The sequence below is a fragment of the Salarias fasciatus genome, chromosome 23 (genome assembly GCF_902148845.1).
Source record: "Salarias fasciatus chromosome 23, fSalaFa1.1, whole genome shotgun sequence".
NCBI classification, from domain to species: domain Eukaryota; kingdom Metazoa; phylum Chordata; class Actinopteri; order Blenniiformes; family Blenniidae; genus Salarias; species Salarias fasciatus.
Window position 1 is genome coordinate 10960696 of NC_043766.1, and position 16607 is coordinate 10977302.

The following is a 16607-nucleotide window of genomic DNA, read 5'->3' on the forward strand; positions in this document are numbered from 1 at the left end:
AGGATTAGATGAAGTGAGTGTGCACTTTAACTGATTGATGAGTGATCGACTTGCAAGTTATGGTTAGAGAAGCAGTCACCAAGAATGTTGTCAGCTACAGGCACCAGGGAGGAACTAACCAAATACTGCAACTCATTTAGCAGTTCATCAACAGCAGAGGCCGGTACATGAAAACAATTCTCCAACTTCAATAAGACAAATGCTAATTTCTGTTCAATAACTTGTTGCACATCCTCAGGTTCTGAGATCACTGCACTATCCTCAAGTTCACCACCATAAAGAACCTCATCACTCAGACATGCACCTTCTCCGAAAGATCAACTTTGTGAATCCTCTGTGGCATTTTGAACAATTCCAGCTTTTAAATCACTCAGTGTATATGTCCTATTTCTGTTCTTGCGAGTTTGACATGTTCCAATATTCCTTTGAAAGACACAATTCTCAAAAATGCAAGTTATGGTTTCATGCTTTTTTAGATGGCTGTTAATATGAGTAAATAAATCTTTCAGAGAAGCCGGGCCATGCTGAGCAGTGCGCTGCTCACACGGAGCTTCGAAGCGGCGCTGCTGCTAATTGCTAGCGCGGCGCCTTTTTTTTTTTTTCCCTGTCCGTTGTCCGGGCGCTGCAGAATTTAGCGCAGGCTGAAAAGGTCTGGCGGAAACCCTGCACATATTAGATGTTAAATTTAATGAATTCTTGGTGGTGGACACTGTACTTACCAATACTGAAGAGCTTCAACAACTAAGGACTGTCCAGTCCTCAAGAAATAAAAGATGTAGGCATGCATGGAAGAGCTGTAAAAAAAAAAAAAAACGCAATGAGCCAAACACAGTGTGCATAGTAAACTCAATACACTCACATTCTCTGCTCTTCTGTTTGTTCACTTCCTAATATCTCCTTTTCTTCTACCAAAATCATCGATTCCCTCCTGTTGAATCTCTCCTGCTGTGAGTTGAGAGTTGTGAAAGTTGATTGTCTGGGTGACTGTAACGGTCTTATTCCACAGCACGCGTCTACCTGCGGTGTGCCGCTGCGTGATTATGTCCGTTTTTGTGTGCACGCGTCAACGCCCACTGCACACGTTCTCCTGCGCTCTGCTCCGTCACAGAGCTCCAAAAACAAAGATGTTCAAGATGCCGCGATATACTGTGAGTACTAAAAGTCAGAACAACAACAACTCAAGGCCTCAGTATGCTCCCCTGTCGCCGCGAGGCGTTCCTACGACGTCTACGTCATAGCCCTACGACGGGCTACGCCGGGCCTTGACGTGCGCCTCCCGAAAATCGTGACTTCGCATCGAGGCGACGCGTGGTGACGTGAACGTCGAGGGCTGTGATTGGCCCGCTTTCACGTTGTTTATAGAATAAAGTAGAACTCACTCGAAATGCTTTTCTGATCCGAACAGTGCTTCGGGAGAAATTTAGATCCAAAATTGAGTGGCACACATCCCTATACTGTTAGCAGTGTTAGCACTGTTAGCAGACGGGGCTATGTAAAACGGCTTTAATCACCAAAAAGCTCATTAGTTTCACCAATATTTCATCATGGTCCGCTCATACCTCTCCTCCACGACAGCCCGGTGTCGCCAGATATGTCATATATGCAGATATATGTTCGGTAAATGCACGCGTGTCTAGATACGTACGTCTAGATATCCATGTCTATAGATCTACGTCTAGGTAAAGCTGGAGCTACGGAAGCCGCATTGTTGTTGTGACTGCTAGCGGCTTGGCTGTGAAATTGCAGAGGAGGGTGTTCCCTTGACGCAGAAGCAAGATATGTTCAGTAGCGGCGTAGGGTTGCCGGCGTAGGAACGCCGTGGCAGCGACGGGGGAGCATACTGAGGCCTTCATTCATTCTTCGTTTCTTTGCCAGTTTCTCACCTTCCACGATGAGTCTCTCTTCATCCATGGCAATAGTTTAGCTGCGCATCTGGAAGTAAACAAAGACCCGTCCCACTCTGTCTGTGCTGTGCGTTAACTTTATTACCCTTTCACAATAAAATAAGCACACAAACGTACTGTATTAAGAGGGCAAGCATTACCACTACATGGAAAACAAACCATATGCTATTTTGTTGACTCCACAAATGTATTCAGATATCGAAATATGCACATTTTCAGTTTTTTGGATATTTGTAATGAGCTTTATTTATGACAAAATGCATATATAAAACAATATTTTTAAAAATAGATGTATAACTATATGACTAACCATATCATGTAACCTGGCACAATATAAGTACTAAAGATTATACAAAGATACTTCAGTAAACATCTCTGACAATAATCAAAAATGTGAACTTTCACATTCTTTAATTTTGAAAACACGGAAGATGTTTCAGTTCTCTTTCCTGTTTGGAACTATCAGAACAGCGGAACTTGACGCGCTCGCGTGCGGACGCGGCCAAAAATATTTGGCACGCGTATTTTTTATCCCGGACACTGCTGAACGCGCCGCTCGCGTCGCTGACGCACGCGAGTGAACGCTGGAAATGGAACTGCTCCCGACCACTTCAATGGCAACCTATTTACTGTGGCCAGCGCACCGCAGCAGAACGCAGCCAAAAGCTCCAAAAACGCGTGCTGTGGAATGAGGCCGTAGGAGCGGGGCTCAGCCATAGCTCAGTTGGAAGCAAGAAGGACGAGAAGGACCCCTGCTTATCTTACCGCGTGCCGCACGCATCATGCACGCATCATACCCCCCCCCCCCCAAAAAAAAAAACAAAAAACAAAAAACGGCTGGATGCTCCATACTGGTCCGTAACCCCACTCGCCCGCATTGCACTGGTCCACAACCCGCGCCCCTCCGCCAACTTACCACTTCAAGTCGCGACCGGAGTAAAGGGATGCACCCGTTTATCCAACAGCGTACCCAACACTTCGGTGTTTCGGGTTAACTAGTTTCCGTGTTAACTGGTGACCGGCAGATGTGAAAAACCCGACTGAAGCATTTAGTTTTTCTGGTGAATGTCGGTTATCTGCAGTTACGGTATTTTTATTAAGGTTAGTGTCTTTCGTTGGCCTAACTTCAACATCTGCTGTTACCAGCATGTGTTGCTAGAAATCAGTCAGCAGTTAAAAGGGGGAACCAGTTAATCCGAAACACCAGTAGCAAAAAGAGGAAGAAAAAACGCGAAGAAAAATCCACTATCTTAACGCTTCAACTAAAATATGGGATACTTTTATTGGTTTTCAACCTACCTCTTCAAAAACACGCTGTACGAAGCCAGTAAAGCAGTAACACATGTGGGCAGCCAGCAGCTCATGCTAGCTGGCTGGTTCAATGACTAAGCCTTACGAACAGTTCAAAGTTAACATGAGCTATCAGCTAGCTCACGCTCAACACGTTATCATGCTCATTATGATATAGTTTGGCAAGACAAGGCATAATGCACTATTACTCTACTGTGTATCAAAAATATATACTTACTCAGATGAGAGTCCGTTGGATATGAGCACCGACCTCGACTGAACTGACATCACCAGATTGCCACCCGCCAATTCGGCATCGGTCTACGGAAAACCACCTAGGACAATCCTAATTGTGTTGGGATTGATTGTGCGATTCACTCAACAGTGTTGGTTTGAATCTACTTAGCTGGCTGCTTTTACTTTAAAATGTTTTGATTTTAGGTTAAACTTACGAAAGCAAATCAGATTTTAAAATGAAACATAGAAATGTCAATTACATTAAATATTGGTGTATTTATTTAACTCAACATCTGACAGAGTTCACTTTTTTGAGTTTGGGAATGAGACCAGGAAAGAGCCGTAGAGATGGCCGAGATGCAGAGGTTTAGAAACCCTGAGCACCGCCGAGCTCGCTTCTCAGGCCCACGGCAAGACCAAAAACAAGAAGAAGAAGGAGCTGCACAAAGATTTTGAAGAGCTGCAGCTGGCTCATAAGGTCAGCCAGGAGAAGTTCACCGCTGAGCTGCAGGCGGAGAAAGAGCCGAACCGGGCCCTCCAGGAAGAACTGCAGAGGATGAGGACCTCATATGAGGAGCTCTCTTAACAATTAAAGAGGTGTTAGCTTGTTTCTACAATACTGCTGCTGCAACAGTGCAAATTTCTCCATTGTGGGACAAATACAGCATTATCTTATCTTATCTCATTTTATCTCATACCAGGCATGAGGCAGACGCCAAACTGCAGCTGGACCAATATCAGCAGGAGCTGAACAGACTGACTCAGGCCGATGCTGTCAGGGTGGAACAACACCTGCAGCTCATGGAGACTCCGGGAGCAGAACACCAGACGCTCCAGGACAGGATGGAGGACATGGCCGTCTTTCAAGCAGCTTCTGCGGAGAAGGAGAAAAGCCTCCAAGCAAAGCTGGAGGAGCTGAACGCTCAGCTCAGAGATCAGGTCTGCCTCTGCTTGGAGCTGGAGGAGAAAGACAGGGAGGAAGTGTGTGACCATGAGGAGAACGTCACTCTAGCCTTCCCTGAACCCATGGCCGTAGAGCAGGTGGAGGACAAAGGGAACTCCTCCAACCAAGGCCACGAAGAATCCCATGTGTTTAAAAGATTTCCTGGGGCTGAGGAGACGCAAGAAGTAGAGCGCTGCTCCATCACAGCTCCTGTTCTGTTACCCAGAAGTCATCCTGGACTATTTCTTTATTTCTTTAATGATTAATTTGTTTGTTGGCTCGTTATTGGTCATTTGTTGTCTTACTTCTCAGCATTTTAGGAAGAGTTTATTGATTTCTTGATTTCTTGATTAGTTGTGTAATGATTTAATGTTTAGTTGTTGTGATTTAATCCCCAGTTTAATGTTTTTGATTTCTTGATGGGTTTTTTTCTTTTGCAAGTTCGATTTCAGTGTTTGTTCATTGAAATGACATTGTTCCATAACGTTTAGATGTTATTGATTTCTTTTACTGTAGACAGACTTTATCATTTTGTAGCTTTAATGAAACCTCAGAAGAGGAAGAAGACGTCTGAACCACTCCAGACACCTCAACTGACTTCGGCTCACAACTGATGTGGGACCATTTAATTTGATTTGAGGTTTTAATGTCTTAGTTAATCCATTTATTGTTGACTTAGTGTTTAGCTTAGGAGTATTTAATTTTGTGTTTTTTGAATTGCTCTGTTCATTTGGATTCTTTGATTTCTTTTCATAAAATGCATGAAAAATAAACATGCAAAAAAAAAGTGTCATGTTTTGATGTGATGCAGTTTTTCAGTGCGGTTTTTTTCAGAACTTGTCAATTATTCACTCATTCCCAGGATTTTTATATTGTTGAAAGGGTATTTATGTTGTATTTCAGATTTTTTTTGTATCCATTTAGAATTTTTTAAGAATTTTATTTGAGTGACGTGCCATCATCAAAGACGATAAAAGCAATCTTATTCAAATCTTTTTGTGAGTGTATGTACAACACCAATGAAGGGAGCACTAAATAAAATCTTTCCTCTGATGCCACATTGGGTAGGGTCAGCTTTGCTCACAAGGATTTAATATTGCCCACTCTGGTGACCTGCAAGGCAACAAACATGTTATTTGATTGTAGTATAAAAGGGACAGAATCTGCTGAACATCACAAAATGTTGTGTCTATCTGTTGCTACTCAACAAAAAACTTCTCTCTTGGATAACATGTCCATAGTTACGATCTGGCACTGTTGACATTTTCTAGACTAACTCAAAATCAATATTATATAATGTTGTTGCACAATAACTCACGCATGAGTACTCCAAAGGGCTGTGTGTGAAGAAACTCATGAGGTAGTGAAAAGTGATATCCATGCACTCCCCAGCACAACAGAAAAGAACCACTGATGAGCTCCAAAAATACACCACACTCAAATCTGAGCTCGTTCTGTGAATTCTGTATACTTGGAAGTGTCGAGTGGTTTACATTGAGAAAATGGCACAGAGCTGTACTTTGAGATGGCAATCTAACTTTTTTCCACAGTTATTTTTATTAGCAGTTGGACACGGTTGAACAAATGTTGCGGGCTGAGACGAAAAAGCAAACGTGGATTTCTGTGGAACTCCAATGGAATAAACTTGACACTGTGCACAAGGTTCACGTGCACACTTAATTATGCCACTTTTAGGCTGGTCAAGTTGCCCTGAACCAACCCCTTTGACCTCTGATTCTCAGGAAGCCTTTTTTTTTTGTCAATGCTGAGTGATGTTTGGTCGATGTGTTTGTTGATTGTGCTCTCTCACACCCCACAATGCTTTGCTAAAGGCCAGAGGTCCCCCAGGTTGAGCTGCTGAAAATGACCGCTGGCCAGGTCCCCAGGCCCCAAAATACAGACGGCACAAGGCCTGTCTTGTTGCTGCGGTGGTACGCTGAAAGTGGACCCAGCATGTCAGACGGCGATGCGCCACAGCACAGCCTGGTAGTCTTCGCCCTCAGACCAGAGTAAATAAACACAACCAGCTACACAAACACTTAGGCTGTCGCTGGGAAAGCCCACGCACGGCCTGCTAATAAAGGAGGGAGTCTAACTATAGCAGGCTTGCTGGAGCTTGATGTTGCAACACTGTTTTTATACAAACCTGTTTTCAGGTCTTTTTTTTGAGAGGTGGATAAACAAACGTTTGGCTTAAAAAAAAAACTCCATTTAATCCTGAAACAATCTAAAAGCCACTGCTGTGTCACAATACTGTCAGTGCAGCAGAGAAGCTGTACTGCAAATCTTCACACCGACAAAGCTTAAGTAGAAATTCTTTTGACAAGTTTTCAACACATCTAATCCCACTTACACTTGAGTCATGTTCGCATAAACTATATCTCAATCATTTGATATTTTATCAGTCTTTTTACATAGCTCTTAAAACAGCACAATCCATTGCTGTGTAGCAGCTGTTTTCCATCCCCTCTGTCCTACTTGAAAATTGTTTTTCTCAGAAAGAATCTTGTGAGCGTGCACCCGCACATTATGTAACTGTGTAATTCAATGATTATTCAGTCAGGGCAGTTGCAAAATAAAACTATTTTCAATTTAGCACCGCTAAATACTGTTATACTAATCTTTTTGAAAATAATATTTTAGTGAAACTGCAATCTTTCACTCAGATTTGCAGGCAGATCTAAGGAGAAAGAGGTAAAAGACAAAGTCTGGAGATGTACATGTGTCTGTGTGTTTTAAGGTTTTTTAAATGTTTTCCCATAGCATTGTAGTCAGCATTAATTTAGGAAAAACAAAGTTTTTGTGATTTTAAAAAGAAAATAGCTGACCCCAGCAGTCTTTGATCACTTGACTATACCTTAGCCCCAATCAATAATGGCTGATAAGCACTATCTCAGTCTGTTTTTGGCCTCACCTTTGTGCTTGCTCATGCAGGAATTTGTGATGTTGTTGTTGTTTTTTTTTTGTTGTTGTTTTTTTTGTTTTTTTTTTTAAATCAAATTTCAAAGTAAATTCTTTACAATAATATGTTTATTACTTGTCACTGTGTGTCATAACAGATGCCATAAAAATAATAAAATCTGTGCATTTCTGAAACTTCATCTTAAATCTTTAATGGCTGAACTATAAAAGTCCCAAAGCACATCTGAAGCAGGGTCTGCATGAAGGACAAAACTGTACTGACTTGATGATTAAAGCTATAAACTGTGAAGACTTTCAAGATGCTTTGTTGAGCAGTTGTGTTCAGGAATTTTATTATTTTATTCAGAAAACACATTTCCTTGTCTCTGATTTGTTTTGTGAGTCATCATCCTGGCATTTCAACTTTGAAATCTTCAGACAGATAAGATTGGTGGACTACTGACGCAGACTGATGATTAAAAAACTCTCAAGACTGATTCTGAGGCAAACGCGTAAAGAAACTAAACACCATCAACACCACCATCATATCTTCCTCCCTGATTTACTTGACTCACTGTTTGTTTTCTATCATGTGTTTGTCTTGTGACAAACTGCCGAGCAGCGGAGAACAACATCTTGATTGCATTTATTGATGCAATCACCTCTTTGCATTAGTTTTCTACAATTGAATCAGACTCAGAAAATACAGGCATTAATAAAGTGTGGATAAAACAACATCAGGTTGGTGATACATATCTGAGTGATTCACAGTTGAAAAAAGTACATAATTGCTTTTCATGGTGTTGGGGAGTGAGTATTGGTTAACCTTTTATATCTTTGATACCAGAAAATTGAATCAGAACTGCTGAGTTCACAGTTACTGTGGTCATATTAAATAAGTGAGTGATGTGAAATCGTGTTGGCAGTAGGTATTTAAGGAGGGCAAGAAGGGCGATACAAAGTACACAAAGCATGTGTGCCAAGAACTGTGTAACAATGTGTGAATATGACTATTTCTAAAGTAATGTGTCATGTGTAATTTCTTCTCATGACAACTCAAGAGTGAATCATTGCAAATGATGAAATGTATAAACACTACAAAAGATATGTCCTGTTAAGCACAATGGATTGTCACAAGAAACAATCACGTCCTCATTTCTGGATGTGACTGGCTACAATACTGGCCAGCAGCCAATAATGCAACTATATTGTTGTAATATCTCTGTCCATGTTCTGATAATCATTAGTTTCAGTAGATCGCATAATTTCTAAATAATATCTACTGTCGCAATCTATGCATTGATTCAACTTCATACACTTTTAGTAGTGACATGTCCTTTGTGGCACGTTGTCAAGTCTTCCCGGCATTAAGTGATTCATACAAAAACAACAGTTGTGACTCAGTTGTTCGGAGTCAGTGGTGGTTTGAACTGCATGTTTAAGATGTTAAGGAATACTGGAAAATATATTATAGGTTATTGCTGGAGCCCAGGAATTTATCATCCACCATCTTCCCCCACTTCCCCCCATTAGCTACTGTTAAAACAGTTGCTATTCTTCCTGGGGTCTAAACTCCATCAGAAATATTCTCTTAATGTTCCACTGTTTGTGATGTAAATCTTATGTGTTGTTTCACAATTTCATAAATATGAAATAAACGGCTTAAAGTATCCTAACTGCTTTTTACTTGTGCTCTGAACATACAAACTTTCTCTGAAGTACGTGTTCTCCATTTCTAGATTGTGCTGTGAGCAGTTCCTCTCATGCAGTTGAATGGACCTTCCTGATCCTGTGCTGCTGGAAAAGCATTTTGTAATCATCTGGCGGCACTCCTTTTTCAAACAGCTCACTACAGCACCACGGGGGTGAGAAGTGTGCCAACACCACTGTCGGGCACCAGTGAGCTTCAGGCATGGCGCCGACCAAGGACACAGGTATCTTTACTCTGGATCCCTCGGATACAGCCAAACATACTGTTTCGTCTGCTCAAGTTTGAAATTCAAATATTTAGAATCACATGACCAGCACATCACATATGTATATTTTGCATGGAGTTTCCCTGTATTTCTCAAGGCAGCAGCTACCTGAGGAGGATGTACAGCTACAGTGTGACTTGTGTGCTGAATTATCCTGATATTTTATGAAACTTGCAAAGCCGTTCCTTTTCTTTTTGTGTGTCTCCAGGGAATACATTCAGAGCCTACGGATGAACTTGTAATCCTGAAACCTAAGAAGCCTAGACACTGCAGAATAAAATCTACTCTGTATCGAGCCTATGGGGGCAAATATTTATGTTGTTATTCATTTTATTAGTTGTCCTGTACTATTTTTAAAAGTGTAGTTACAACATGTAAATAATGACAACCTGCAGATAGTGCTTTAGCTTAATTACACTGACACATGTAAAACATTGATTGATGAATGGTCGCTGTTATTTGTGTTTGTAGGACCCCTTCATGACCCTGCAGTGCTGCCCATTGGAGCTAAACCTGCAACATCTTCAACCTCAACCTGGAATGTGCAAGATATTATACGACCTATCTGACCTAACTTTATGGCCATAACTTTGTGTCCATATCTTCTTTATTTCAACACATAGAAACATACCTCCGGAAATTCAAGTAAATTGAACAGACAAGTGTGATGGTGAAATTATTTTTTTAATCAAATAGTTTTTGAATTGGTGATTCATATTAAAACCATATACACAACTGCACAAGTATGCATACACTTACAAATGAACATTGTATGTTTTCCACATGTTTGTGGAAACATGTTGCTGTATTTATCTAAATTTCATTATAATATATATATTTTAGCAACTGTTGTAAAAAGTCACTGATAAAATGTGCTCTTTTGTTTAAGAAGTTCAAACAGAACTATATCATTATCATAAACATTTGAAATAAAAATATTTTTACTCTGATTGGATGGCAATTGTGTTATTGTGAATCTACACAGGAAAGCTTTTTATGACATGGCCAGACTGTGCAGTATAACAATATAACATCATAATTTCATAACATAATGTGCAGCTTATGTTGTCAATAACACTTAAAGTTATGTTGCATAATTGGTGCAAGATTTGAAGGTGCTGTGTAATGCTGACATCACAAATATAATCTGATAATTATACAAATGAAAAAACTCTCCACCTAAACTTCAGTGTCTGCCAGCAGTGTCCTGTGTTGTGCTAAGTTAAAAGACACTTGATTCCCACAATGGGAATTTGAGTCGACAGAGCAGCTCCATATTGTGCAAATAGTTAATTAGGACAGTGGCATAGGGAAAATGGAAACCGGCTTGGTGTAGCACTGGTCTTTAGCCTCTTCCGCCCACTTTCCGACACATAAATGCTCTCCTTGTCAAAATGTCAAAAAAACAAACAAGCAAACAAACAAACACAAATTTAAAATTAAATAAAGGCTTTCATCCCTCCTTATCAGCTTCTCCCACGACTTACGTAGGAGCTCTTTCCGTGTAAAATCCTGTAAACTGAGATATGGCTGTCTTTGTTTTGAGGTTAAGCTGACCAGTACACTACAGTAGTAGCAACACGAGGAGGCGGCCATTGTTTACAATGTAATTATGTTAGCTAATGGAAATATTTTAACTCTGTTCAGCCAACTAGAAATGTGCCAGACGCCGGAAGTGTGGCACAGACCTATTGGTGCCATTTAAGAACTGATGTCTCCATCAAGGATGTTTGAGACATATATGTGTGAGCGTTGTTATCTCCAGATATGCTTACACTTCAACAAAACATCCTGCAAGACTGCTTCTAAGGACTCAATCAGTGTGGTTACATGGTGATTTAAATTCAGAATTGGTTTATTTCATTAGTTAATTAAATAATTCTAAATGATTGTTATAAGGTTCATGTTCACATGGGAAAAACGAGGAAATAAATTCTCTTTAGAGCAGGGGGCTGCGAAGTGTTCTTATTGGACAGAGGGCAGCCCTGACATACTTACTTCTACCGGAAGCAAAGAAAGCATGTTGCCGAGTTTTCCCTCTTTCTTTCTCGATTAAAGATGCAAAAGGTAATATGTCACCAAACGTACTTCCGCGCTCCCTCTCCTTCCCTTTGGAGAGCACCATGCAAGTCACCACTTTAACAGACATTAAGTGAGTTTTGACAATTCAGGCGCATTGCCCTGGCACACACGCGCGCAGCCAGTGTCGCACGCACGCAATCAATGCCGAACATGCATGACCCACACACATGACTGGCATCTTGCACAGGTGGCAAACCATGCCTATGTAGGTGCATGTGATGGTCTAGCCCTGCCCACAGAAGTTGTTCCATCCTGGAACTCTCATTTTGAAAGAAAAAAAAAACCCTTGTTGATGGAGATGAAAGATTGTTTGAAGGAATGTTTCTTCAATAACAGGTGAAAATTGGAATGATTTTATTTCACTTTTTTAAGTAAATTTCTTACTTTTTACAACTTTAACTTGGATGTTACAGCTTTAAAAATTGTTATACACTTGTTCATACACTCTTTTCATTATATCTATTTCTTCTAAGGTTCCTGTGAAATAAATTGTCTCCTTGAGAGTGGAACCGGGTTGTGGCTGCCATCATAGATGTTGTCTTGACGCGAAGATGTGCAGAGTAACTGGAATAAAGTCGAGGTAGAATACAAAGTTTACATGCCAAATTCACATACAATTCAGAATCAGAATCAGAATAGTCTTTATTGTTATCGCAACAAGTTACCGAAGTTACAAGTTACAACGAAATTGCTTGGGTTTCAAAGATGCCCAGGCAGCCAATTATGGTGCTCACTTTTTTTTAAATTCTGCTTTACAATGAGAATAATCATGAATGAATATTGATTAATCAAGTATAATTAATTAATAATAAAGATTTAAAGATTTCACATGTTAACATGGTCATTATAGAGCAGAATTAACTTTTTTTTTCAGAATTAAAGAGGACTTAAAAGTCCTATGTAAACACTATGAGTGCGATAGGTGTTGTCTTTACTGACTATTCATCTACAACACTATCTTGTCATGTCAAAACGCACGCATGCACACAAACACACACACTTATCTCGAACAAAATGACCCTAACCTCAATCACTTCTTGTTTCCAAACTCTCTCTCTCTCTCTCTCTCTCTCTCTCTCTCTCTCTCTCTCTCTGGACTACATTACCCACAATGCATCAGTCCCTCACCATCCGGCAGCAGTGGTTAGCTGCCAGTCAGCCTGTTAGCTCCCCGCTGCTGTGTTGAGGTGATTCTCTGTCAGCTAGCTCAGCTGCCTGAAGTGACTCTGTCCGCACTGCTTTATGGACGTTTTCCAGACTCTGATGAGGTTCTTTGTGTTTCCTGCTGGATTATGAGGCGTTTTTGGGAAGCCGGCGAAGTTGTTTACATCATGATGTCGCACGTGCTGGAGCCGAGGAAGGGAAAAGCGAGCTAACGTCAGCTAACTTGGCTAAACAGAGAGAGGGAGGGAGCGAGAGAGAGAGAGAGAGAAGAGAGAGAGGGGGGAGTGGACTGACCGGGAGACCGGGCCCTTTTCACACTCAAGTACCGCTGGCAGCTGCTCCACAACAACTTTGACAAAGGAGTCTTTCCAACTCTGCTCCCGAGACAGTGCGACAGAGAAAGGCCGGGGGGAGGACGTCACAACAGCCCCGTGTGGCGTTCGTGGGACGGCTCGGCTGTTGCGCTTCACTGGGGATACCCGAGCAGTGTGGAAATGTCCGGTACGTGTCTCTGTCGTATCCGTGAACTGTGATTCGGAGACCAGCTGGAGTCGTCGGTGCGGCACTTTGCTTCGCGTGGCTTGGCGCACAGAACGCCAACATGTCTAAAATGCCAGTAAAGAAGAAAAGTTGCTTCCAGATCACCAGTGTCACGCAGGCTCAGGTAGCTGCCGGGAGCATCCCTGACCACACCGACGGCAGAGACCATCCGGACGAACCTCGGACCAAACTCTGTGTGGAAGCCCAAAGCAACGCAGGAGAGCCACAGGACGGCCAGCTGCCTCACGCGCATCCAGTCAACGGGGGGCTCTCCTGTAATAAGAATCCGGGCTCTGGCCGTGACACCCCACACAATGCCGGCGGGAGTGTCCCCGTGTCAGCTGCGTCCAGACCCTCTGCACAGAGCTCCATCACCAGCACGCTACCTGCCATCTCTATGGTTCACGCTCCCATGAGCTCCAACTGTACTTCCAGGTTTAGGGTCATTAAACTGGACCATGGTACCGGAGAGCCCTTCAGACGCGGTAGGTGGACTTGCACTGACTTCTATGAAAGAGATTCTGATTCCAATCGGACTGTGGATCGCTTAAAGCCAGCTGGAACCCCCCTTAATCACACTGCAGACAGAGACAGTGGATTGGGGTCCACAAGTTTTTCTGTCATTACTTGCAGTGCTTTTCCCGTGCAAGTTGTGGGTAACGCCTCAGACAGTGGTTACTCAGCCTCAGCTGATCACCCATCTGAAACTCTGCACACAGGCTACAGCTTGCATCCTCAAACTGGGAGCAGAGTAAGTGCCTTCCAGCCCCCTGGGTGTGCACATCAGGCTCAGGTCAGTGTGCAGCCTGCTGCGCCACATACTGTTTCCTCTAACAGCCTCAATGGTGCGAACCAAGGTGCCATGCAACAGAAGGTTCCCGTCGTTGCTCCTGCCGCAGAAACACAGCAGTTGGGTCACTCCACTCATCCCGAAGGCCTCTCTCAAGGCCCTGCACATTATCATCAGCACCACTTTGTTTCAAATGCCTACAACGCTCCCACGACTGTCCTTATTATGGGACCTTCATTTGTAATCACTTCTGCTGCTGCTCCAGGAGAACAAGGACAGGGTGGAGAAGAAGATGAAGCCCAGGCCCTCCTCTCTCAAGAGGGTAATTTACCAGCTGTGACCCCTATTTCTCCAAGAAGTGTACAACAGCAAGTTGTCAGCCAGAATCAGCCTTCAGGAGGGTTAAGCATTGCCCCCCTTTCTTCTACCACCTCTTCACCCCACACCAGTGGTCAGAATGTGCCTGCCATAGTGCCCAAAACAACCAGCACCCCTCCCAGTGTGCCAAGTCAGACGTTTGGTATAGGAGGACTTGTTCAGCCCCAGGGTGCTCTTGGAGGAGTGACCGCTAGCTTCAGTAAGCAGATGGATGGCTGGAAGAAGATAGATGCCCTACCTCAGAACTGTGGTGATGTGGTGGCTGTGAAGGATGACGTGAAACTTTTCCTCAGCGAAGACCTCGGCCTGTCCACTCCTGCTGCGAACAGTCTTGTTGGCATTCATATTACCATGAATGCGGATGAGGACAGGTAAGATTTAACGTCAAACAAACACCTGAGTCTCTTTCTGTGTCTTGTTACAGTTAAAATATCACTTTACTGTTGCACCATTTTGTCTTCAGTCTTTTCTTTAAGTGTAAGGTTTACAGGAGTCAAGTTTAAGGCTGTGAGGGTGACTGAGCAGGTTTAAAACTTAGCAGTGACAAAATTAATTCTTTGTGTATGCTCTTCAAAATACAGGGGGATCATTTATGTCTTCAGAAGAGCATTGTTTCCTTGTTTAAACCTCCATTCAGCCATAGAGGGTTCACCAGCAGTCGGTTAAGTTGAAGCACATGCAATAGCTGCAAATTGTGGGTGATGATGGCATTGACCCCCCAAACATTAGGGAGACTGTTACAGCCTCACTGAGTACTTTTCACAGTGTTCTGACTTCAAAATGTGTAAATAAAAAATAACCACTGCTCCTAATGTACAGCTGTTTTGGTGCTTGACCTAGAAATAGTCAATTTACTTTTCAAGCAAGCGATGGTGATGTTTGAGCCCGGGATAGTCTAGATGTGGACACATACTCGCCTTGTCCTGTTTGTGAGGGTCCTAGTGTTTATCAGTGACCCATGCCCTGTTTTGTGCTCACTATCAATTCTATGCTACAACAATGTTGTGTGTGTTTGTTTTTATCTGCAGTCCCGTTTTTTTTTTTTTTTTTTAATTGCAAAACTCAAAGAATTTGAAACTAATTATTGTTCACTGGGGAGCTTTATAGCAGCATCAAACATGGGTCAGTAGTGTGTGGAAAACAGAGGCAGGCGAGTGTGTGCTGTCACTGGCTCCTTGACAGGAACAGCTACTGTCTTGTGCCTCTGTGTGAAAGGGGGGTGTCTGTGTAGCTATGGTGATAGTGGCAGCAGGACAGGACATGTCGGAGGTGGAGAGGGGACACACATGCGCGCGCACACACACACACACACACACACACACACACACACACACACACACACACACACACACACACACACACACACACACACACACACACACACACACACACACTTACCTGTGGCAATAGCAGGAGGCATGTAAGCGCTCGGTAGCAGTGACGACATGACCGTCTGAATCAGCAGGAGGATGGCTGCTTTCTCATTGTGCGTCTCAGACTCCAGGTCTAGTCAGGGCTTTTTATGATCCAACATCAAATTAATCATCAAGGCACTGACGGTTTTTGTTGTCCTCTGGGCCCGCCCGATTTTTAAATGGGATTGTAAATGAAATCAGTTGCCCAAATGAAATGTGCTTTTTAAATGGTGAAAAATTGTTATACCACTTTGAAACTGTAAATCCAGACTGGCTGCTGTGAGAGAACTTCTGTATAGGATTTATTGAACCGCATTCAACATGGCCGAGTGGAGACACATTATTTCAAAACTTTGTATCTCATTTGCCATTCAGCAGCTTCTTAGCTTACAGGAAGAAACAGTTTTTAGTAGATATGTATCACATGTTGTCATCTTGCTGACATTTTCTACATTTTTAAAATGCTCATTGGTGTATGGTAATGATTGTCTGTCTGCTGGTGGAGATTACGTCACAGTTCAGAGCTTCAGAAACTAACCTGAGTCAAGATGAATTTTGTTTCATGGTGGTTTATTTTAAATCTATTTTGAACAGAAGAGTTTTGTTTTGGATAAAATAAGTTTTGTGCTGATTGCAGTTGAATTTGTGAAGTTTCACTGTTCATATGCTGTTTGAACCTGAGGGTGTTCATGAATCAGTTTTGATCATACAATTAGAAAAGTAGCTGAGCCTTCGGTGTTCATTCCTCAGTTGACCTGTTTCAGTTATGTTGCTTCATTGCAGAATTGTTATTAATATAAATTGTAAAACTTTTAGTTCTGTCTAATGTTGAACTGTAGGATATTCTTCATTTAGTATTCTTCAAAATGTTGTCTTTTTATTCCTTCAATGCTGCGACCTGTATTTGTTCTTTCTTGGGCTTTTAATGAAACACTTCATTGGGTTTCTGCCTATTTCATATACGTACATCTATACATGCCTGTTACA

At 42.2% G+C, this 16607-nt stretch overlaps 1 protein-coding gene across 1 annotated transcript in view; it reads left to right on the plus strand.

Moving 5' to 3' along the window:
• Positions 1-12519: 12519 nt before the first annotated feature.
• The window catches only part of LOC115381790 (TSC22 domain family protein 2-like), a 32314-nt gene continuing 28226 nt past the window's right edge, over positions 12520-16607 (plus strand). The window contains exon 1 of the mRNA XM_030083394.1: positions 12520-14576. Within this exon, the coding sequence (XP_029939254.1) occupies positions 13099-14576 (1478 nt within the window). The 5' untranslated portion in view covers positions 12520-13098. The remainder of the gene's footprint in view (positions 14577-16607) is intronic.